Genomic DNA, 25339 nt, shown 5'->3' with positions numbered 1-25339 from the left:
TTTGTGTTAATCAGAAAAGAATGTTCAAAATAACAACAAATACAAACACACATTGTCTTGAAAATATGTTTATATGTTGAAATAAAATATATTTACCATGGTGAATAATGCCATTCTCTAACAAAGCTTGGCCAAGATGAACCCCTTCTTCAGATTTCTGTATTTCTCCGATTTCCAGTAACCAGGACACAAACTCACTAGATTATAAAACAAAACCACACACATACAAAACAATTCCAATATTTTTAAAGTTTTAACTCTAGAAAGCAATATTGTATAATATTCTCCACACTATTCATTTAGCAGACTGCAATGAGCAGTATTCATACTGACATAATACTCTTCAACATATTCTGCATAACAGAATTATTTCCAACATATTCTCATTTTCCACTTGTATTTCTTACATGCAGAGCTGATAGTCACTCCTATTAAGGTTGAGGGATACTTCCCATTATAAGACCATGTTTTCAGCTACTTATAACTTTGCCAAACTTTAACTGTCGCGCTGAAATTTTCCATGGTGAGTGTCTGCCACAGGATACATTTTTCTGGAAAATTTCAGCCAAAACAGTTCAGCTGCTTCTGACAACAAGATTAGAGGAAAATACATTGTCTTGCCCATGGTGTTTTTTCTTTCCTGAGACCCTTTAAATGTCTCTCTTCTTTAGAGCAGGGACTTGAAGTTTGGCAGAGGGCAGATGTCCTTTGCGTGATGGATATTTTAGACATCTCTGGGAAAATCCACCCAAATTTGGCCAAGTTATAAGTATATAAATATCAGTTTGTATATGCCCAGTAGAGACTTGCTCAGTGACAATGGACATTTTAGCTGCAATGCTCTATCATGCTCCAACCTCGGATGCAGGGGTCAGAGCAGGACTCTCTCTGCAATTGCAGCTCTGGGCTCTGTAGGCCATGGTGGGCCTGGGGCTTCAGAATTGAGAGACTGAAGATTTTCTCCTGTGTTCTTAGTGACCATCCTTCTGAGCCTGGGCAGTGTGGATGAGGATATTTCCTAAATCAAATGCAAAGGGGACAAGATAGATTGGGAAAAAGAGTCTGGGAGTGGGAGTGGGACCCTGGAGGCTGGTGGGAAGAGGTTAGGACTAGCTGGACAAGGAAATGGGATTCAGAACCAGTGGAGCAGGGGAAAGGAGGTGATGGGAGGGAGACATCTGTAGGAAAGCAGATGAGAAGGCCCAGGAGCTACTGTGGACCAGAAACATGGGCAGGGGCAGAGTAAGCAACTGGAGATGAGGGGGGAGGGGAGAGACAGATCAGTTAAAAAGCCGGGTGTGGGAGGAGACAAGGAATCAGGGCTGGGAACAGAGAAGCAAAGAGACTAGGACTGGGATGAGAAGCCTGAGGACTGGATACTGGACTGGCTAGGTAAAAAGAATAAGACTAGAATGAGAGGACAAGGTGGAGAAGAAACATGACTGGGATGGATACAGGCCAGAAGAGTCTGTACCCACAAGAGCACATTCCCCTCCAGAACCTGGAACGAAACCCAAGTCTGCTGAGTCTCGCCATTCCTTTTCTGTCTGCAAATATCTGTGAAATCCACTGGCCAAGTATGTCTCTCATCTTTCTCTAGTTATCTGGAGTATGTCAACTTACTATCATTATCAGTCACTCCGTTAGGTCAAGCGGCAGAAGTCTATGTGGTAGACTTAATGTTTCCAACCCTGCTGATATTGCATGTGGGTGTCAATGTGATGCCACATGATGGAATATATGTTTTATTAGCAACCTAGGAAATTACACATGCACAAAATACTATATTAAAAGAGTACTACTGAGATGGCAAAGTCAAGCACTCAAAACTTAGGAAGTGACAGAATTAAGGTTGCCCATGTAACCTTAAATCACCGCCCTTGTGGGTCTGGATTATAATACAGGCTTTTAATACGTAATCACATACTATTTCTAACACAGGACTTCTAACTTATTCAGTTCAGAGCATGGCCTGCTCTGGGGATGAATCAGGGCTGTATGTGAAAGAGTCTCTCATCTGTAGGATTGTTGTGATAATTGGGTCTAACTGTGAGCTCAAGCGTGAAAAGTGATGGTAAGTTTATAAAAGGTCACAATAACCTGTAACAACAAATGTTAAAGGGGGAAAAGTATGAAAAGTGAGACAGAAAGACTGAATTAGTCCAGAATGAAAAGGCCTACTAATATCACTCGAGGACTATGTAAAGATTATGTTTGGTAAAAGAGAAAATTGTGGAACAAGAAATCAAAGAACCAAAATTAGTGTGTCAGAATTAAGACCTAATTGATGAATAAAATAATGAGGAGATTGACTATTCCACCCCTCACTCCCTTTTTGGGTCCCTAAAGAAAGAGACTTTGGGAGAAAATATGGCTACTGGAGCAAGCTTCATCATCAAGGCTGTGAGTCCACATTCTCCTGGGACCTCAGGGGCCTTCATTATTCTGATCCTGAGGGATGTCCAGACAGGACTGGGTGAGAGGGACACAGATGACACTTCAACATCCACCAGCTCTAGCTGAATCCCAAAGACCACCTAGGATGTGAGACTGTTTGCCACCTGAGTGTCCTTTTGCTTCCCTATCTTATTTCTCCTCTTTCCTTTCTCTCTCTTTCTTCTTTCCAATAAGAGTCTAGCTTAGCCAGCCAAGACTCTATATTTTGCAACACTGTTGTAAGCCTGTGACTTGAAAGTGGCAGCTAAACGCACTGCCCTAAACACTCCAATTCTGGTACAAGTTTGTCAAGTCTCCAAGAGGCTGATAACACTGTGTGTTGGGCCTGTGTTTTTCCAGTACTGAAGCTGCAAGTGAAAGTCAACGTCAGAAACAGAAGCTGCATTTTCTACCTTTGCTATTCATTTCTTTCCTTTCTTGTGCATATTTGCCTTGTTTTGTCTTCTGGGAAATGGGGCTGGACTTTAACAACAAGAGCAACAGCAGCAGCTTCAGCCCATCTCAACTAAATTTTTCTTCCCCCCTCACTCCCCCCAAAAAGGACAGTTATTAACATCTTTAATACAATCTAAGAGACTGTTAAACAAGGGGTTCTTTTCCTTCTAAAGACTCTCTGCAGCTCTAGAAAGAAAGAAAATGCGGGCTGTTGTTAGACTGAAAGCCTTACTTAATACTTTAGATTTCAAATGCTTTAAATGTTTTTCCTTCTCTTCTGTATCTTTAATAAAAGGTTAAAAGGGATTTTTAATGGTGTGCTTGCCAGTGTGCTAAGCAGGCTGAGGTCTCTGTATACCAAATTGCAAACCTTGTTTACCATTGTTTAATGCTGGACAGGGACTGGGTTATACTAGCACTTTTAACTCTTTGGATCCACATACTCCATTTCAATTAATACAAGAGGACCCCTGCTCCATTTGTGTAAGAAACTGGAAAGTGTGTAGTGAATGAGGCAGGGATTGCAAGAAGAGAAAAAATTGTTTCGTGGTTTAGACCAGGGGTAGGCAACTTATGGCACGCGTGCCAAAGGCAGCATGAGAGCTGATTTTCAGTGGCACTCACACTGTCCGAGTCCTGGCCACCAGTCTGGGGGGGCTCTGCATTTTAATTTAATTTTAAATGAAGCTTCTTAAACATTTTAAAAACCTTATTTACTTTACATACAACAATAGTTTAGTTATATATTATAAACTTATAGAAAGAGACCTTCTAAAAACGTTAAAATGTATTACTGGTATGCGAATTCTTAAATCAGAGTGAATAAATGAAGACTTGGCACACCACTTCTGAAAGGTTGCTGACCCCTGGCTTACACTGTTAGATGCTGCCCTGGAGAATTGGATTCTATCCCTGCCTCTGCCACAGACTTCTAGTGTGATGCTAGTAAATTCACTTAACCTAAACTTTTCATAGATGGTCACTAGTTCCTCATTTTCTGTGTGCCCAACTTGAGACCCCAGGTTCCGAGCTGCAGAAGTGCCATGTCTCACAAATCAATGGGAGTTGTGCTTTGAACATAAAGTGCTATATAATGCCAAGTATTCTGAAAACTCAGGTCTCAATTGTCTTAAATCGGGCAACCAGAATTAGCAGAAACTTTTTACTCCGTTCTCCATCTCTAAAATGAGGATAGTAGCACCTCCTCACCTTACAGAGGTATTGTGAAAATACATTTGTTCATGTTTGCAAAGTACACAGAGATACTATTGTGATGATCATAAAAAAGCACAGGAGAAAATTAATAATTTTGTCTTCAGAGCAGGGTTTGAATAGTGTGCAGTAAATAATGCCTGGAACCACACACTGAAGAACAAGAAGAAAATAAAACAGTGTTTAACTGCTCATTAAATGAGCACTGTCCATCCTGTGCAATGATTGAGGCAAGGGTTCTGGGGATAAAATATGTAACATATATAATTATGTCATTATAGATTGTATTATAATGCTTATGCACAAGGGAAGAGTTAATTAAGGTTGCCTGGGAAACTAATTCTGGCATTTCCTAACTTTTGAGTGCTTGACTTTAGAACCTTAATAATCTTTTTTAAATGTATTTTTGTGTTTAATATATTATTTACATAGTTGGCACATATATCAAACACACTTGCATACACATATGTTGAAGATATCCATGTGATAAGTTGCACCAATCTTACAATAAATAAAATTCACAATTTACCATACATCTTTGGCTACCTCACCTGCACTCTACCCGTTAAACCATCTCTTCTGGGACTGCTTTTAATTTTCTAAACCTCTGAACAATCTCACTGTCTTTTTTAAACCTACATCCTTGAAAATTCCCCCAAATATGGAATTTTCTCCCAACATTACATTGACTCCTTGCAGAGGACAGACAATACTGATTACTAGTCCAGTGAAAGGTTTAAGGTCCCATACTTGATCACCTTGCCCAGCTAGAAATAGGAACTTTATACCGCTGGAAAGTTAGGAAAGGAAAACTCATGTCCACCCTGGAACCCATGACTTGCTTCTATCCAAAGAGAATCTTGATATCAGACCTTCAAGAGAAGCTATTTTCAGTGAGTTTTAGAGTTTTTTATGTGTTCATATGTCCCTGTACAATTGGTCTCATGGTAACCTGCATTTGCTGGTGGAGGGATGCAAATAGCATCAAAATGTTTTACAATGCGATACTTCTAAAATTGTTTTCCTGTAACCTTAAACCATGGTGTGATGTGGAATAAAAAGTTCATCAGCACTTGTTTGGAATCATCCACATAACTCAAGTTGTTCCACATGATTAAAGCTACTATCCCAATCTTATCAATAGAAACTTTCTATCAGACCGTCATGTTCTCTCCCTCCCTCTTTCTGTATATATAGTATGGAGGTGTTGATACTGCTCTGTATTTCAGATTGAACTGCAATTTGCACTTAATGCAAGACTAAAATCCCTGTTTCACACACTAATAATTGAGTCTAATCTCCACATTTGGCATATAACTGCACAAGTTACAGTTCTAAAATATTATTCCTTGTTGAAGCCTAAACCCTGTCATGTACTGGTCTACTCTACCACTTTTGTAAATCATGTATTTAAAAAAATGTTTTTCTCCTATTTTTATTATACCACAAAACTAACTTTGATGTCCTTCACCACCTTTACAACATCAGCCTGCTGGTAGCTTGTAAGATTCAGACAGTTAATTGCTATACTAAATAGGAAATTAAACCAGAGTTTCCTTAGGTGTGTTTCTTTATAACAGTAAGTAACAGCATCAATAAGAACAAACATTTTAGATACATTACTGCAACAATAGTACACATTTAATGGTTTTTCAAAACAGACAAATGATTTTCTCAATCACAGCAAGTAATATAGTGATATTTATTTGATAGAGAAGTTTCAATAAGTATGAATAATTTTCCTGGTGCTAAATATACAGCCCTAAGCAGTCTTAGACTGTGCAACCAAAATTTGAGGGCTCACAATTAGAGGCCAGTTTTGAATATTATGGACCAAATGATTTACATCAAAGAGCATTATGTTCTTATTCCATGCCAACTACATTATGAATCAGGAGGAATGGAGTGAAATGCTAGCCTCATTGACGTCAATTGGAGTTTTGCCACTGATTTCAGCTGGAGCCAGGATTTCACCCATGGGTTTAATTTTGGTTATTTTACACTCACTAGCTGAGTGACTTTGGCACAGTCATTTATCATCTCCAAGTTTTTGTTTTCTCTTCTGTAAAATAAGGCCAATGTTAAATACTTACCTCACTAAGTACTTGTGTGGAAGCACTAGGTGATGTCTGTAAATGTTTCATAAGTGCTAATCTTTCTTAGGGTTAGTGGAGGACAAAGGTTGGAACAGAACTCTGCATCATTGGCTCATTTTTAGAGTGTCATATTATACCATTTGTGTCATATAACATTCTTAAGAGGCTCACCTCAAACAGGAGTGGACTTTCTAAGGTCCTTAAAACCAACATGCAGGGCTCCTAATAAACCAAATTTAGTAACTCCTGACTTTCCTTCCTTCCAAACAAACAAACAAAAGTTCTTGAAAGGCATAAGACTGACAGCTAAAACAATTTTGCAGTTCTGAGGCCAAGACATTCTGAAGTTATAATAAATCAAATCAAATAAGTTAGGAAAATGTTCCAAGTTCAAAAAGAGACACCACTTCATCTGATGTACACTTATGTGTACAATGTGCCTTTGCCAATTTACATCTATCTTCCAGAAATGTTCTACCTTGGAATAAAATTATACCTGTGAAATTTCAGACAGATTGATTTAAATTTTGGTTAATTTAGGGAATGGAAGAAAATTGGGCCTATAATAGGAAGCTTCTTTCAACCTTAATTGCAGATAATACTATACAAGATTTAAAACATGTTTCTAGCTGCTTAAAATCCCAATGATAAAAATGCATACTGTACCTTCCCAGAAAACATTTGGGAAAAGTAGTTAGTTTTCTTTTCCTGTCTTTGATTAGGTTCCCTTGTTTGCACATCATTTTGTAGAGTTTCTCTCCCTGCTCAGAGATCATCACCCAAGTATCTTGTTCCATACCCAATTTTAAACCTGCCAACAAAATCCAAAATGCTTTTGTATTTATAAAACATTTCCCGGCTATCACCATTATCTTTCAAATTTTAGATATAAGTAACAAGCATAAAAAATAAATATTTGTGTATATAAGCAGCATCATAACTGGGCACATTAAATTACCTTTATGAGTACTTAGATGCTAATATTAATATAAACAACAAATCCCCATAGAAGTAAACAACAAAATATTCCAAAAATATCTGAGAATATATTAGAATGTTATTTATAAATTCTCTACAGTGAAGTGACAATCAATGAAAGTTCTTGACAGCATATATTTATTCTCTCTTACAATGATATCACAGTAGGAAATATCAGTGTTGTGCTTTTCACTGGTTTCAAGTGTGGGGGGGGGAGGTATTCTCCCCTCCCCCATGTTTGAGAAAAGCTTTTTCCATTTTTCAACTTTTATTGTTATACAAATAATTTTTATTTATGATTTATATATATAAGATAAATCATAAATAGAAATTATTTTTATAACACAATAAAAGTTGAAAAATGGAAAAAGCTTTTCTCAAACATGGGGGAGAGGAGAATACCCCCCCACACACACACACTTTAACCAGTGAAAAGCACACCACTAATACATAAGATATTATAAATTCTCTCTCTCTCTCTCTATAAAATTTGTACTTATGCTTGTACTACTGCTTTATCTTTTTAAAGCTCTGTACAAAGACTAATTAATCCTCACACATACCCTTCACTGTAGAAAGGCAGGTTTAGTTCATCCTATTCTACAAATGGGAATTAGTGTTTGAATTTTTATTTACTTCGCAGTTTTTACAAAAAAATTACATGCTTTTCCATTTATTAATTTTTTCCTCTTTTTGTGCGTGTGTTTTTTTATGTGCCCACTATTACTTCTTTTGAGTAAAAGATAGCCTTATTGTTATTCAGAACATATTTTCCTTGAACTACATGATCTATTGACCATGGATGAAGACCTGTGCCCCTAGAAACTATTGGAAATCATCACAGCTAACTTACTTTCTCTACAGGGCTGGCTCCAGGCACCAACATTCCAAGCTGGTGCTTGGGGCGGCAATCTGCAAGGGGCGGCAGTCCGTTTTGTTTTGCCCCCAAGCAGCGCACCAAATTGCCACTGTGGACGGCGGGGGCAGTCCGTGTGCCCTTAGGGCGGCAGGCGCGTTTCTGCGGTGCGGCAATTTGGCAGTTGTTTATATGTTTAGTGGTCTGCGGCAGCTTCAGTTAAACATAGAAGCTGCCGAGGAATTGCCGCCGCCGTGGGAACGCACCTGCCGCCCTAACAGCACATGGACTGCCCCCACTGTCCGCGACGGAAATTCGATGCGCTGCTTGGGGCGGCAAAAAATGTAGAGCCGGCCCTGTTTCTCTATAAATGGTTCTGAACTCTGCAAAAATTGTACAATGTATAATTTTTTGTATGTATTTTATAGAAACATATTCTCAATTTATCTGAGTTTTTCAGATTTTTTCAGTTTTAAAAACTGGAAATCTTCTGTATGAGTAATAGGTTATTTAATTTTTTTAAACTGCAAATATAAACAAAACAAAGATAATAGTGGCATTAGTTGGAAAAAAGCTGATAAAATATAGCATTTAACATCGATACAGAAATGTTTCTCACTAAACATTCACCTAACATTCACCTGATACTGATAATCCAGACAAATGGATTAACCAAATACAAGTATGTTCACTCCTGGGGAAAAATAATTTAACCAGTATACTGTCCTTAGAATATATGGGTCAAATGGCATCCTGATGCATTGCACTCACATCACTTGCCCTCATTTTTTAAAATAAAGGAGTAAATGCACAACATCATAAATTATTATTATTTAATTATTATTATTTTTAAATTAATAAAGACAGCTTAAATGTATCTTCCTGCATTCCCTAGATGATTGCATAGAAGCCAACAAACTGTATTGCCATCCTTTTTATATAAAATCTCCTGATATAATCGGAGTTCCCATTACACCAGAAACACAGTGGTATAAAATGGTCCTGGTCCATAGGTCAAGTTAGAATATTAATAGCTACCATAAACCCAATACTTCAGCTATAGTATTCTTTTCCATTTTGCTCAGTAGCATTTACCTTGATTTCAGGAACCAATGTAGGTTGAATTTCTCTCAATATCTTTCACATAGCTGGTTTTGATTTAGCATTTCACCTTATTTATTTGGGAAAGAGTGCCATAGCAAGAAAAAGATTTCATTTTTGTTTACATAAGGGAGTTGAAAGAGACCCACATCCCAGGAGATCAACATTCTCTGTGTTCAGTTTCTTTTTAACTCCTAGTTGGTCCAAGTCTTTTTCCTATAATCATTATCTGTACTATAAGAGTTTCTCCACTGGTCAATTTCATGTTGGATTTCCTGGTTGTGCGTCAATTAGTTCCTTCCGTAAGGGAAAGCATCTGCTCATAACCTCCTTATCTGGGCAAAACTTCTAAGGAAGTCAGTGAGAGCATTGCCTAAGTAAGGCATTTAAGAAGCAAGCCTTATTCTAAATTGATCTGTTAGACAACACGCTGAAAGACTAGAGTTATAGCAGTTCAATAGCACAACTTGTGATGGAAAGATAAAGCAACCAGGTCTCTTTCATTATTAGATTTGGAATTGTAACAAGTTGCTTAAAGGTAAAAGTAAAAAAGCTTGAAAAAGTTTAGCTACAATCCATAAAATGTACATCCTACAGTTGCTAGAGGGACAATGGAAAAGCATATTTTACAATTTTTCAAATTATTACTACTATGACCCTAATTAAATGAATTGTGTCTCTCCTCTTTTTGATTTTTAGAAAGTGGGCCAAACTCTGTTCTCAGTTATGTGCGTGCAAACTTCATCTGAATTGCACACACATAAAACAGAAAAATTTGGTTTCATGTCTCATTAAGTAAACATAGAATTAAAGCATCTTTTTATTCATGGTGAATGGGAAATTGTTTACAGTTACTTTTAAAGTATGTGAATTCTGTAAAGATGCTTGTTTGGTTCATGAGTCATCTGGCATCCTGCTTGTAATTAAGTTGATACATCCTGCTGCATAAGAGGTGTTTATACAGATGTTTTGGAAATTGTCTGGGTAGGAGGAGATAGAGCAAGTTTATGAGGTGTCAGAAGATGAGCATTTAAGGAACAGTTTGTTAGATTCTGTGCTGGGACCCAATATGACTGTTGCCCCAGTCTCTCTTTATCTCTTCATTTGCCATTCCATCCCCTTCCCCTTTCTCTTTCCTTCCTCCTTATATTGTAGTTATATCTTCAGTGGCAAAAGTATTGCTATTAACCATTAGTTGAGAGAAACTGCAGACATGACAATATGGGCCCACATTGTAAAGTTCCATTCTGAAATCCAAAGTTCTGGAGTGTTCAAATCTTGCGTTTTCATTTAATAGAATCATAGAATCTCAGGGTTTGAAGGGATCTCAGGAGGTCATCTAGTCCAGCCCCCTGCTCAAAGCAGGACCAATCCCCAATTTGGCCCAGTGAAGCTTGCACAGGGATCTGAACATCATCAGGCACCTCTCTACTGGAAGCAACTCAACAGCAAAATTTTACAGCACCAAGATGGGTAATAAAAGCCGACAGCATATCAGCATGAAACACCTTTCAAACGGCCTCACTTTTAATGTGTGAACTACAGATGTCAGTAAGGAGGCAGAGCAAATCAAGTTTGATAGTACCCAGGTTGTCTGGCCTGATTGGCTGAAACCTCTCTGACCAAGTTGCATGAAAGGCCCTAAACCAAAAGCAGATAGATTTCTTTCTTGTTTTATGAACCTGGGTTTCCCCCTTGTTTCCTCACTCACCCTTTCAAATGTTGAGTACTTCGAGGTTTAAGCCCCTTCACCATTATTTATTATCAGTACATCTACATATTTATTATTAGTACTTCTATATATTAGTGCCTAGATCTCCCAGTGGAGATTGGGGTGCTTAGTGCTGTATAAACCTATGATAAGAGACAGTCCTTTCGCTGAAGATCTTACAACCGAAATAGAAAAGACAGATAAAGGATGGGAGAAAGAATGTATTATTATCATCATTTTACATATGGGGAACTGAGGCACAGAGTGATTAAGTGACTTGCTCAAGGTCACACAGAAAATGTGTGACAGAGACATGAAATGAAACCAAATCTGGAGCCCTAGACCAATGCCCCAACCACAAGGCCGTGCTTCCTTTCATCATCAAGACTCCATATCTTGTTACTTCCTATGATAGGTAGGGGAGGGATAGCTCACTGGTTTGAGCATTGGCCTGCTAAACCCAGGGTTATGAGTTTAATTCTTGAGGGGGCCATTTGGGAAACTGGGGTAAAAATCCAGGGATTGGTCCTGCTTTGAGCAGGAGGTTGGACTAAATGACCTTCTGAGGTCCCTTCCAACCCTGATATTCTATATGTTTGCTGGCAGCTGAAGTTATTGCTATGTAAGTTGGTGCTGTGTTGTCTCTCATTGGCTTAGTTTTCTACTCTGCACTGTGTTCTCCGTGAGTACCTGGGATTATGGCCACTTTTGAAATCAGGTTTACATATTGTCTAAGGTTCTTCTACCCACATTTAGCTTTTTAGGAATGATTTTGCCTAAGATGTGGATTTTCATCTTCCTCCACTTGGGGTGTGATATGGGTGTAGGGATGATGTCATACTTCATACTTGTATTTCTGGTGTGACTTTTTGGGAGAGGGGGAAATGTACATGTCCTGGTTTTATGCTTCAGAAGATAGTCTTTGCTGAAAATCAAGATCAGGAAGAACTGATGTATCAAATTACACTACCTTCCCAGTGACAATGGTGGGCCACTAAGTGAGGCTAATCACATTTATTAGCATTCCAGGGGATGAACTAGCTGTTATTTGCATTACCTGGAGGGTGGCTTATCTGCATGAAGGCCCAGTACAGACAACTGGCTCATTTCAAAAGCATAGATACCTCGTCCCAGGATGGCACCAGTAAATACACATTAGCAGACATTATGGGGCAGATCCTCAGACGGTGTAAATTGTCATAGCTCAACTGGCCTCAATGGCACTAGCTGAAGATCTGCCTCAGGGACTGTAAAGCTTCAGACCAAGGCAGCTGTCAGATTCCCATAATTCACATGTCCCCAAATTGTGGGGTGCATCCCCCTAGGGAGAGGAGACACGTGTTTGGGGGGTGCAGCTGAGGCCTACGCCAGCCCCCACAGGGAACGGGGAGGGAGCACCACCCAGCTCCACTCCCAGCCCCGGCTGCTGGGCCCATGCCCAGAGGTCCACACCTCATACCCTGGTTGCTGGCCCCACACCCAGGGTCCCAGCTGCCAGCTTACACTCGGGGCCCAGTAGATGCTCTGCTCCCGGCCACAACCCCATCTGTGGCCCTAGCCTTGGTACCCTTACCCCATCCACGCCGCCCCCTCCAGAAGCCACAGTCCTGCTCCCAGTCCTGGCTCAGGGGAGATGGGGTGCAGAATGGCATAAGAGGGAGCATGAGATAAAATGTTTGGAGACCACTGCAACAATAGCACAAGTTACTAGTACACATAGCTGGGTCACATTCAGCACTGATGTCCTTTCTGGTTGAAATTTGGTTTGTGTGTTTCAAGTGGTTACTACACCAGTTCTTCACAGACAATTTGAGCCAACATCATGAATCTGCCCTATCTGGAGCCTGCCACTTGGCTGTACTTTTAATGAAAATACAAATGTAACATGGTCTGCCAGAAATGAAATGCAATGTAAAGTTTATTCACCTACCTTTCCTTCTCTCTCTCTCTTTTAAAATAGCTTCCAGCCATTCTTGCTTCTCTTCAGAAGTTTTTGCCATGCATACAAACCATTTGTTCTTTGCTGTGTTGTGGATTTTCCAGCCATTAACAACAATGTGGCCACTGCTATGATAGTCAGCTGGAAATAGATAATGGAGAGAAATCTCTCAGAGTAGCATGAAATGAATTAAAATATGACTGTTTTTTATTAGACTCCCCACTATAATTCCTCCGCTCTTCCTGTAACAAACAGAAGAACAAAGAATTTAAAGTATTGTTTCTCTAATTTTTACAATCAAAATCCACACAGATTGTTGTATTTCCATATATTGTATTCCCTGCCGAAGAAGCCTTCAGTGAATTTAGTGTTTTTGCATAGTGTTAGATTGACAGCCTTGGAATTTGAATTTCTCTATATAACCACAGATGATCTACTATTTGTAGCTTTCCCACACTACACGACCAGTATGCCTTGACCTCAGTTTTGACCTGGAGTGACCAAGAAAACTAAGTTCAGAGAAGGTAGTTCAAGTCTCCATTCCAAAGCTTTCCTTGGTTCCACCTAATAAGGAGTTATCTTAACTGGGCTTTAGCTGAATAAAGTAGAAGATATCACAAGAATTATTGGTTAACTTTAGTACAAATAGAAATGAACAAAATAATAAAACCTTCTTTGACTTCAGACTGGATTTGGTTACCTAGAACTAAGGCTGTGGGTTTGTCACAGAGGTCATGGAAGTCCGTGACTTTCCATCACCTCCGTGACTTCTGCAGTGGCCAGTGCACCTGGCTCAAGGGCAGCTCAGGCAGCCCTGCACCAGTCGCACTGGATGCTGCTGGGGCAGTCTCAGACCATCCCCTCCCCACTCCAGCAGCAGGTTGGTTGTAGGAGGGGGTAGGAGTTTGGAGCACAGGAGAGGGTGAGGTGGACTCTGGGCAGCACTTACTTGTGGGGCTCCCCAGAAGCAGCCACATCCCCTACACAGTTGCTAGGTGGAGGCATGGCCAGGCAGCTCTGCACACTGCCTCTGCCCAGAGCACTGGCTTCGCAGCTCCCATTGGCTGGGAACCATGGCCAATGGGAGCTGTGGGGGCAGTGCCTGGAGGCAGAGGCAGCCACACCTCTGCCTAGCAGCTGAGCAAGGTGGATGTTGCCACTTTCAGAGAGCCCCCCAGGTAAGCGCCACCCAGACCCCACCTCACCCCATCCCATGCCCCAACCCCCTGCCCCCTCCCACACCGAAACTCTGCTGCTGCTAAGGGGGAAGGTGCAGAGCCAGGTAGGGAGCCTGCCAGCCCCAACACACACACACACATCCCAGAATCAGTGGGGGTCCAGGCCATACGCCAATGCCTGCCCACCCCCCCAACCCTCGGGTCAGCCTCCTTCACACACACACACACACACACACACACACACACACACACACACAAGTTTTAGCCAGGGGTATATAGTAAAAGTCACGGACAGGTCACAGGTTCTGAATTTTTGTTTACTGCCTGTTACCTGTCTGTGACTTTTACTAAAAATACCCTTGACTAGAACGTAACCTTACCTATAACCCATTCTTCCAAATGCAGAAATGTCAGCATTAGCACATACAGTATAATATGTTTTTGTTTTCAAATATCTTGAATTTTCAAATCTATTAACTGTACTATATTCTATCTTATGAACAAGCATTATGCATTTTATTATTCATTAATGTTACTTCCTTTTTAGTTACAACACGTCTTTAAAATTTTGATGTTAATACTTTCGTCTATGAATCTTATCTGGAAATGTGCTAAACAAGCAATCTTTCACACCAAAAGTAGTGCCCTTGTCTACAATGAACATCCTTCAACAGAATTATCTGCCTTTCCTTTGGGCAGAAATATTTGCAAAACCCAAGTGACAACAAAAATCATTTCAAGAAAAATATAAATTAAAACTTGAATTAACTACCACTGTGCAATAAAAAAAGACTTTAGGTCAACAGTATCTCACCACTAACTTTCTTTAAGAGGCAGGAAAATCCAAAGGCCAGCCAGAAACCATCCTAATAACTTCAGAGCTTTATACTTTGCAAATCCTTTTTCGTAATTCAGCCCAGTTTTGTATAATGAGATGGGATTTTCCAAAACTGAAACCTTTGCCAAAATACTTGCTGAGATTTATCATAAATCTCAGCAGACATGCTGATATCTTTTCAATAACTCTGCATTTTAATAAGATGGAATGCAGCCAAGTATTGCATATATAGGCTGGGAAACATCAGTAACTGTCAGAATTTATTGTTCAGAGAATCAGGAAACTGATGTCTAAATATTCAGCTGAAGACTCGTTCTGGTGCTCAAAAGTGTACACGAGAGAGTGTAAGTGTGTGAGAAGGAGAAATTTACAGTAATTTTTATATTATATTTATTATACTATTTAAAAAAATTTCTATGGCACTTAGTGCTGTAGTATGTGAACATCTAACACTGATATATTTATCCTCACAACAACTATGTTAGGAAGGGAAATACTATTATCTCCACTTTATTTATGCTCCTAACTTACATTGATTTCAGTGGAATTTAGGAGCCTAAATACCTTTGAGGATCTGGGCCTAAGTGACTAGCCCAAGGTCACACAAGAAGTTCATTGTAGAGCTTGAAAAAGAATCCAGATCTTCAGACTACCAGACTAGTTCCATAATCACAAGATAATACTTCCATATTTTATGTGCTGTTATTATAGTGGGAGCTGTCAACAGCTCCTCTATTTAGGTTGCCTAAATTTTTTATTACAGAAGATTGTTGAAACCTTTTTCTGAGAAGCTCTAACATCTCCATTGCTCGAAATTTGGTGTGTAGAAAGCTCTTGGGTCCAAAGGAGTGCACTTGCACTGTCCCATGTATTGCCACTCAAAATTTGATGGAGTTATAAGCTCTTGAAAAACACCACTTCCCTTCTTTTGTGTTATTCTGTTACTTGCATGCCTCAGGAAAAGTTTGGCAGCGTATCAAAATAATAACTCAACATGAACATTCTAAGGTTGGGACCATGTTGTTGCCAAAGCATCAACATCAGCACAGACTGCACTGGGAAAGCCTGGGAGCTGCTATAGCAACTGTAGCATGGGAGGCAAGGTAGGAAAACCAGGCCAGGCCCCTTCCGCAGTCATCTGCAGACTCAGCACGTGGTCCTAGGAACCTATCTATTCCTCTCTGGGAACCACATGAGGTGGGAACTCTCCTGTCTCCCAGAGAGGAGGGGAAAGAGCGAGCCTGACGTAACCAGGCTTCCTCTGATCGGTACCAGCAGCCCATCCCCTCCACTGGGATAATAACTTTCTAATGCTAATGTAGTTAGCCCTGCAGCTCAAGTGGTAGCAGTTGGGCAGTGCCAAAGTTCTGGGGTTCAAACCCTGTTGATTATGAACAACAGGGGACTTGTTGCAGTTGCATGTAATAGTATTTGGTTTTCTCCTTTTTCCTTTTTTTTTTTTAACTAGAAATTCTATAAAAAATATTTTAAATATAAATATGTAGGTTGCAAAATCATCAAAACACAAAAACTGGTAAATGACAGATACAGAGTTGCTCATGCAATCTTAATTCAGCTCTTTGTGAACATGAATTATGGCACAGTTTTTAGATACATGATCATAATACTGTCTTTTTCCAGTCTCATTCAGTGCACGTAATGGATGACAAAGGGAGAGAATTAAGATTGCACAGTAATAGCAAATCTGGCATTTCCTAACTTTTGAGTGCTTGACTTTACAACCTAAATTATGTTTTTAACATAGTTTGTTTTGTATGCAATTATAAATATACTTTTCTATATAACATTTATATAACTGAATTTAAAAAAACCCCAAACATTACCATGAAAATAATGTATTTTCTGTTCTAATAAATACAATAAGAAAAACAACATTATGCCTCCTGATGCTTGAAACAAAATGAATAGCTTCCACAAATTGTAATGCTCAGCCAAGGCCTGGTTTGATCAAGAAAAATAGCTTTTAGGAAACGCATTGTTAATTTCCCCAGGTACATCATTTGCATTATAATATATCATACACATAAACCCCTCTTATCTCAACCATTTGCTTCTGCTAACCAACAATGAGGAATATATCAGCATTTTTCTATGTCTGTCAATCAACATACTCCCCTAACAACTCTCTCAGTTACTCACTCCTGCAGAATCCTTAAGTACAACAATGGAGTCAATAAAGGTATATCTGTTTACACCACTTGAGAATCTGACCCAATGATTTTAAGAAAAAAAGGTTGTCCATTAAAGGCTTGCACACCAAAAAATTGCACATCAGAAGATCTGGAAACACCACTCAGCCTCCATTTGTCTCTATTGTTATTAATATTTATAAAAAGAGCAGTACATTTGTGTGAAGTTTTACAGAAATTCAAAGGCAAGACCCATGCCCCACATAGCTCATAATCTAAATTAAATTAAACACTTGATGAAATGATGGCAACAGATAATTAAGAGAAAGAAAATAATAGAATTCCAAATAAGAATATGCAAAACAAATGTGAATGAAGCTTGAAATGACAGATCAGTATATTTAGCAATGACATAACAAAAGAAAAGAAGCAGATAGCACTAAGTTAAACATCAGCTGTACAAGCATCATGAATTAAGTGGGTTATAAATGAGGCATTTGAATGCACCCACTGGACACAGGGAAAGGGAGATCACACACATGGGGTGTTGTATCAACCAGGCAAGGTACTAACAACTTCAACAGGACTTTATTTTTACAGTGGAATCCTCTGTTTCAAGCTGCTGCTGCACCCTATGTAGATCTCACTCAGCCTCCTCAACTCCTCCCCCTTCCTTCCTGTTTCCTGTCCTTTCAGACTCCCACCAGCCAGTGCTCCCAGTTCTAATAATACAAGCTGCATCTAAACACCACATGTGGGCAGCGTGAAAAAAGGCATGATGATGCAAGTGGGAGAGAGAGATGAAAGGAGCAGCAAGATAGGAAGCTATGATGCAGCATAGGTTGTAGAGAGAGCTGTATGTCAAAAATAGGTGTTGGCAAGGGGTCAGCTGTACAGGGACCTGAAAATGAAGTTGAAGCATTTTAACATCATACAGAGAATCAGTGAAGCAACATAAGGAGGGGTGACATGGCAAAGGCAGCAGCAAAGGAAGAGTATTTTAGCATTCTGTATAGATTGATGGGGGTAGGGGGTAAGTCAAGGATGCAGGAAGAGAGGAGGTTACAATAATCCAGGTAAAAGAACCAAAACGTGAATGTAGGCCTTAGCAGCAGTGAAAAGGGGAAGCAATGGATTTTAGTAAAGTTTCAGAAGGAGAAGTGACAAGACTAAATAATAATCAGGATGTGAGGACAGAAAGAAAAGAAAGAGTGAAAGATAACCCCCAAGGCTTTTAAGTGACTGAGGGGATAATAGCATTTTCTTGAGGGGGGGAGGAGAAATGAGACAGAGGGAACTATATAGGAGTAAAGATTAAATGTTGATAGGCTTGAAGAAGCAGTATGATATCCAGGACAAGACAATGAAGGGGGAGGAAGGATGTGAGCCTGAACAGAGTGGAAGAGACTAGGAATTGAGAAGTGTGATGGGGCAGGTCAGCAATATATTGATGGTATGAGAGATCATGGGAGCAAATGAGGTCACCCAGGGGTTAGAATTCAGGTGAGGAAAATGAAAGGATTATAGACAAAATATAGCAAACACAAGAGAGAAAAGGGAGGAGAAGGAACAAGAGGGTTCACTGAAGACTACATTGAAGAAGTGGTCAGCAAGCTCAGAGGAGAGCCAAGAAAAGATGAGAGACACAAAAACCCAGGGATGAAAGGGTCCCAAGTAGAAGTTGGGGGTTGAGAGGCCAAAGACTGTAGAAATATCAAGAATCATGGGTAAGAAGATATCACCCTTAGACTGGATGAGGAAGAGGTCATTAGTGTCTTCTGTGAGGTAAGTTTCAGTGACACAAAAAGGGTAGAAGCTGACTGAAAAAGAAAATGGAGGAGCACTGGGAACAGACAGTGAGCTCAAACAGCTTAGAGTTGAAGAGCAGGGAAAAGGAACAAAAGTTAGAGAAGGAAGCAGGACTGAAAACCCTCTCTGTGACTTGCTGTGAAGATACTTATCATCCTGTAATCTTGAAAAACATGAAAAGCAACCAACTACCGACTTCCTCCCTCCTTCATCTACCTGATTTCTCCACCCACCACCTGCTTCTTCCATCAGACAATGAAACCTTGCATTTAGAAAATGTTGAAAACAGATTTCAATCATTTTTCCCCAAAATTTTTTGAATAAGGAGATTTGTTCCAACTGACCCTTTTTCATGAACAGTTTCAATTTCAACGAATAAACATTTTCTAATGAAAAAACATTTAGTTGGATTATTCTCAATCCACTCGATCCATAAGCTCCCTCTCCTTCCTCCTACCCCTCTCACTAGTAAGCCCTCCTCCTGTGAGGAAGAATGGGCTGTTTCTTTCCCTTCCCCATTTCCCCTCTCCTTCTATGTGCTGCAGGGTGTGAGGGAGAAACCAGAAACTGAAAATACAATACTCCAAAATATTTCATTTTTTTTAATACTGAAAACCAAAAACATGTCATGTTGGTAAAAATGTTTGGCTTCCAAAATCTGGAAAATTTTAACTAAAACTCAAACATTTTTACAAAATGTTTTCAGTTTTCACTTTCCAGGGTATGTGGCATGTGTGTAGGTGTGTGTCTTTAAACAAAAAACAAGAAAATTATGACCAGTTCTATGCCTTAAAATTGTAAAGGAATAAAATATCTGTTTTTCTTTTCCTCTTTTTAAACTTATTGTGTTGCAATTATAGCATATAAAAGCAAATAAGATAATGTTCTAAAAGACGCAACAGGAACAGGAATCTCCCATATAAGCGTACTGGACGTTATAAAGTGAAATTTAAAGCACCAGTTCAGTCAAGACAATAAAGATCACTTTAGCATTTCATCATAACTCTGCCACCAGTTTAAATCAGTCAGCTGTGACTGATTGACTAGGGGCTTGTCTTCACTTCCAGGGTAATTCGACCTAAGTTTCACTACTCCAGCTACGTGAATAATGTAACTGGAGTCAACATAGCTTAGGTCGACTTATCCCAGTGTCTTCACTGTGCTGTGTCGATGGGAAATGCTCTTTGGTTGATTTCCCTCACTCTTCTGAGAGCTGGAGTACTAGGGTCAACTGGAGACCACTCTGCTGTCCATTTAGTAGGTCTTCACTAGACCCGCTAAATTGACCCCTGCTTCATCAATTGCAGGAGTGTTGATCTCCCCATAGTGAAGACCAGCCCTACAACAGTAACTGCCCAGCTCATAATGTTTGAAATCAATGATGCGTCACAGAAGCACAGTTTTAGTGGCACTATCTGCTTCTATAAAGTGAGATCTTTATTATTTCCTTTAAATCTGATACTGCAAGATGCTGAGCACTCTCCACTCCCTCAGGAATCAATGGCTCTTGAGACTGCTTAACACTCCACAGGAGATGCTCAGCACCTTACAAGATGAGTTTCTTTATGTTATAACTGATCACTGCAAATGTACTCACCTGTGCCATCATCTACGTTCTCCACTTCCATTACCTCTGTGTTTATTCTGCCTCGAAAAAGATACCGATGGCCATCAGTAGAGGCTTTGCTGTTCTTCAATCGTCTTGTAAGAGAAAAAGCATAAGAACATTGTCCAAACACCATACTATACATTGTTTCTGTACCAAAACTACTACTATTTTTATGTATTTCAGTAGCATCTAATGGCTGCTATAAGAATCAAGGTCCAATTGTACTGGTGCTGTAGAAATCAGAATGGACCCTGTCACAAAGAACTTACATCTCTTATAGAGCTGATATAAAATTATAGTTAACTCATAATATAGTTTAGATAGCATTAGTACAGTGGGGAAAGTGGAGAAGGTTTGGTTAGGATGACACCCCCTCACCCTCTATACACACACAGCATTTTCATTCTAAACCTCTTTTATCAAGGAATCTGGTGGCACGTTAAAGACTAATAGATTTATTTGGGCATAAGCTTTCGTGGGTATCTAAAGAAGTGGGTTTTTTACTCATGAAAGCTTATGCCCAAATAAATCTGTTAGTCTTTAAGGTGCCAACGGACTCCTTGCTTTTTTTTTTTTTTTTTTAAGGAAGTGAGGTTTTTTTACCCATGAAAGCTTATGCCCTAGGCGCATGGCAATTTCGCCGCCCCGCGCCCTGGTCCCGTGGCTCCGGTGGAACTGCCGCATTCTTGCCTGCGGAGGGTCCGCTGGTCCGCCGCTCCGGTGGAGCTGCTGCAGTCGTGCCTGCGGCAACTCCACCAGAGCCGTGGACCAGCGGACCCTCCGCAGGCACGACGGAGGTAGCTCCACCGGAGCCACCTGCCGCCCCCTCCGGCAAAATGCCGACCACTAATAATCCTGGTGCCCTAGGCGATTGCCTAGGCCGCCTAAATGGAAACGCCGGCCCTGAATAAATCTGTTAGTCTTTAAGGTGCCACCAGACTTCTTCTTGTTTTTGTGGATACACACTAACACGGCTACCCTCCCATACTCTTTTATCAGTCACTTCTAGTTTGCTGATTAACTACCTTTTGGGCTGAAGCCTCTCATGCTTCCAGGAGAGAATCATTCTGGAATGTCTGATAAACACTGATGCATGTTGCATCCACTATCGAGTTATCAAAACAAGAAGTTTTTTGCAACTGTTAGGAAATATTCTGAGGCTCTTGGCTCTCAGATATCTCTGAGACCAATTTCTTTTCTAAACTTCCAATATGCCATGTAGGGAGCTCTGGGTGAAGAATATGTTCCACTTTATTTCAAAAGCAAATGCCTTAAAGCACAGCATAGCTTATGATTGTGATAACCATGTGCTGAATATGCACAGTAAGTTATTCTCTTTAACTTCTTAAGCATTGATTGAGGTAGGATGCTCCAAGTATATCCACCTGCATTAACTTGAATGATCCCTTATACTTACAGGGAAGTTGCTCACTGAATAATCCTTATCTGAACAACAGTTTAGTTATTACATTTTTATCAAACATAAAACAGACATATTGACCATGCAAATTTTGTCTTGCTTCAGTATTAAAAGAGAGTGACATAATCCTGCTTTGGGGATTGGTCCTGCTTTGAGCAGGGGGTTGGACTGTATGAGGTCCCTTGCAGCCCTGATATTCTATGAAAAGATCAGGGAACACAGCAGAGATGAAGCAGTATGAGCTATGAGTTCCAGTTGGTACACATATTGTTTTTATAGAAATTATAGCAATTAAAAAACAGCATTGACTTTAATGAGGTCTGGATTTCACCCTTCATTCTTTAATTTTGGTCACCTACATTTGTACAGGCGATATTTGATTTAGCATGTTAGGCCCCCATTCAGAGAAGCACTTAAGTACATGCTTAACATTAAGCACAGTTCCATTGACCTCAGTGAGAGTGAAGAACATATAAGCATGTGCTCAAGTAGTATCCTGAACAGAGATGCTTTCTAGAATCAGAGCCATAGTGATGAAATATATATATTGACTAAGTTAAAAACATTCTAAACAGGCATCTATCTTTGGGGATGGGAAAGGAAACAGGGAGAAGAAAGAAGGAAGAATCTTAAGACTTTACAGTTATAGATCAAATGCTTACAGCTTCAACATAGTATTTCAATATTTTATCCAGGATGGGCACCTTTTCCTCCAACAATAACTCATCTTAGCCATTCACCTAGATGCCTGTTCCCCTCACACAACAGACTGTAAACACACTTATTGGGCTGAGTAAAAGTTCTTCAAGGAACCTTAACCATGAATCCCCTGACTTCTGTGAAACTAAAATCTCAAGCTTCGTATCACACTAACTAGGATTTAATTTGTTCTCATTGAATTATAGTTTTCTCTATATCTGATCTCATAAGTGACTACAGGCAAGGCAGTGTGGCCTAATAGCTATAGCACACGATTGGAATTTAGGAGACCTTGGTTCTATTCCTGGCTCTGCCACTGGCATGCTGAGTGACCTTAGGTAAGTCATTTCCCTGCTCTGTGCCTCAGTTTCCCCAATTGTAAAATAGGGGCAATCATACTGACCTCCTTTGTAAAGGTCTTTGCGATCTAAGGACAAAAGCTCAATATTATTTTTATTGTTATAGTGTAACAAAATATAAGTTTGTGTATCTAATTTCCATTTCAACACTCATTTATAAACCCTCAACTAATTAACAATCCCTTTCCTTTACCCAGATTTCCTGTTTTCCTCATTAGAGTTATGCAGCAAGGTGTAAATTACACCTCCTCATACGTGCTGACTCCATGGATGCTCCGGAGCTGGAGCACTAAAGAAAACAATTTGTGGGTGCTCAGCATCCATCAGCAGCCCTGCAGATCAGCTCCTCTCCCTACGCCCAGTGCCTCCTGCTCGCTGGCAGCCACACTGATCAGCTCTTCTCCCTCCCTCCCAGCACTTCCTGCCTGCCAGTGATCAACTGTTCAGTGGCTTGCAGAAGGCACTGGCGCTGGGGGGAGGTGTAGAGGCAGGGCCTGGGGTAGAGTGGGGATGGGAAGATGTGGAGCAGGGGTGAGGCCTTGGGGGAACGGGTGGAATGGGGGCAGGGCCTGGGGCGAAATGGGGGTTGTGCACTCCTGGGAAAGGAAGAAACCAGCACCAGTGCACCTCCTTACACCTGTAAAAGCCCCTGCATTAGCAGGCAATATTTGCACTACTATCCTTTTTCACCTGGGGAGAGCTGTTTTAACGCCTGCTGGGAGCTCCCTAGCAGCTCTTTATGGGAACCATTACAGTAGAAGACTGAATCAGTGCATTTCCTGGCCACTCTGACAACGTTCCCTTCAAAATTGGTGCCATTAACTTTTTGATCTGTAGTGGCTCCCTATTTCTTCCTAATGCAAAGGAATCTGTGGCTGATCACCACCACTGATGCATCCTGCTTTGGCAGACCTAATACACCCAATGCCCTCCACAAGGGTCTATTCAAGTAGAAGCCACTATAGATCCTAGGGTATGGCTACACTTACAGCTGTACAGCGCTGGGAGTTACAGCTGTCTTCGTACAGCTGTGTAGGGAAAGCGCTGCAGTGTGGCCACACTGACAGCTACCAGCGCTGCAGTGTGGCCACATTTGCAGCATTTGCAGCGCTGTTGGGAGTGGTGCATTGTGGGCAGCTATCCCAGCGTTCAAGTGGCTGCAACGTGCTTTTCAAAAGAGGGGGTTGGGGTGGAGTATGACAGGGAGTGTGGGGGAGACAGAGAGAGTGGATTTTTGGAGCTGACACTGTTCTCAGCTCCCTGCCTTGCAAGTTCTAAGGACTGGAAGATACACAGCACCTACCTTCAATCATTTTAAAAGTTTTGACCCCTTCCCCCACCCTTCTCTTATTCAGTAAATGCAAATTATGCACTCCTAAATAGCCTTCAGACCACATAAGCAGCTGCTCAACACAGACTCTCCCCTCCCCCTCCGCCGTGTGGCTTCTCTCCTCAAGCAAACAGCTGTGAACATTCCAAAGCAATTCCCCTGCCTGCCTCCGCTCGCTCGCTCGAGCAAACAGGAAATGTGTTTGTTTTTTAGATAAGCAGCTCCGGGGTGCTCGGAATTCAGCCACTCTTCCGGTTTGTTGTGAACAGGCATTCTGGGATACCTCCTAATACCCTGGAGGCCAATTACAGCGCTTTTGGTGGCCACACTTGATGAGCAGCGTTGCATCACCAGCACTGCAATCATTATACCCCAAGCAGACCAGGTGTACAGCCAGTGCTGCAGCCAGGGAGTTGCAGCGCTGGATGTGCCTTGCAGGTGTGGACAGTTACTAAGTTGCAGCGCTGTAAACCCACCACCAGCACTACAACTCTCCAGTGTAGCCATGGCCCTAGAGAACCTCTTTCCCAAAATCTGTAACTAATGCAGGTGAAGAGATCGTCATAGCATCAGGATATAATCTTATCCTGATGCTCTGGGATAAATAAATCATAGAGCATAATGTACATATGATAACATGAACAAAGTATATAACTTATTTTGTGCAAACATTCAGAAAATAACTAGACAAATTTTTTTTAGGAATAAGGAGTCAAATCTATTCATAGCTCTGTGTAAAAAGTATATGTCTGGCAGTTTTCAGACAGGAATTGTACTCCCAATCAACACAATAGACCGCTGAAATCTCTCACTCATTTTCTAAGACTTCTCACACAACCTTAAATATATATTATTTACAAATTATTCATTTAGGGTCATTCATTCATTTATTTCCAGAATCCCATTGACTTTGGATATTCTTGGATGGTTATAGTTAAGAGTTCTACTGATTTTCAATGAGATTTAGGCTCTTAAATGTACATCACTTCTGAAAGTGGTCGTTAGGATTATAAATCCTATAGGCACTTTTGAAAATATATTACCCTTAAGCCTCAATTCTGTAAAGGGCATCTGTGCAGGCACAGGGGCCCTCTTGAATGGTTCTCTTAGCAATGTTGGGTGCCTTGTACTACCTCTAGTAGTTATTTAGGCAATATCAATT

General features: G+C 40.4%; 1 protein-coding gene across 1 annotated transcript in view; it reads right to left on the bottom strand.

Annotated features, from left to right (window-relative positions):
* Nucleotides 1–25339, bottom strand: part of PREX2 (phosphatidylinositol-3,4,5-trisphosphate dependent Rac exchange factor 2) — a 307653-nt gene that overhangs the window by 169065 nt on the left and 113249 nt on the right. The window contains 4 exon segments of the mRNA XM_030553242.1: nucleotides 97–197; nucleotides 6867–7011; nucleotides 12777–12926; nucleotides 20358–20461. Of these exon segments, the coding sequence (XP_030409102.1) occupies nucleotides 97–197; nucleotides 6867–7011; nucleotides 12777–12926; nucleotides 20358–20461 (500 nt within the window).

The sequence above is a fragment of the Gopherus evgoodei genome, chromosome 2, assembly GCF_007399415.2.
Source record: "Gopherus evgoodei ecotype Sinaloan lineage chromosome 2, rGopEvg1_v1.p, whole genome shotgun sequence".
NCBI classification, from domain to species: domain Eukaryota; kingdom Metazoa; phylum Chordata; order Testudines; family Testudinidae; genus Gopherus; species Gopherus evgoodei.
Note: the sequence above shows the minus strand (reverse complement) of the source record. Positions and strands in the feature narration are given on the sequence as shown.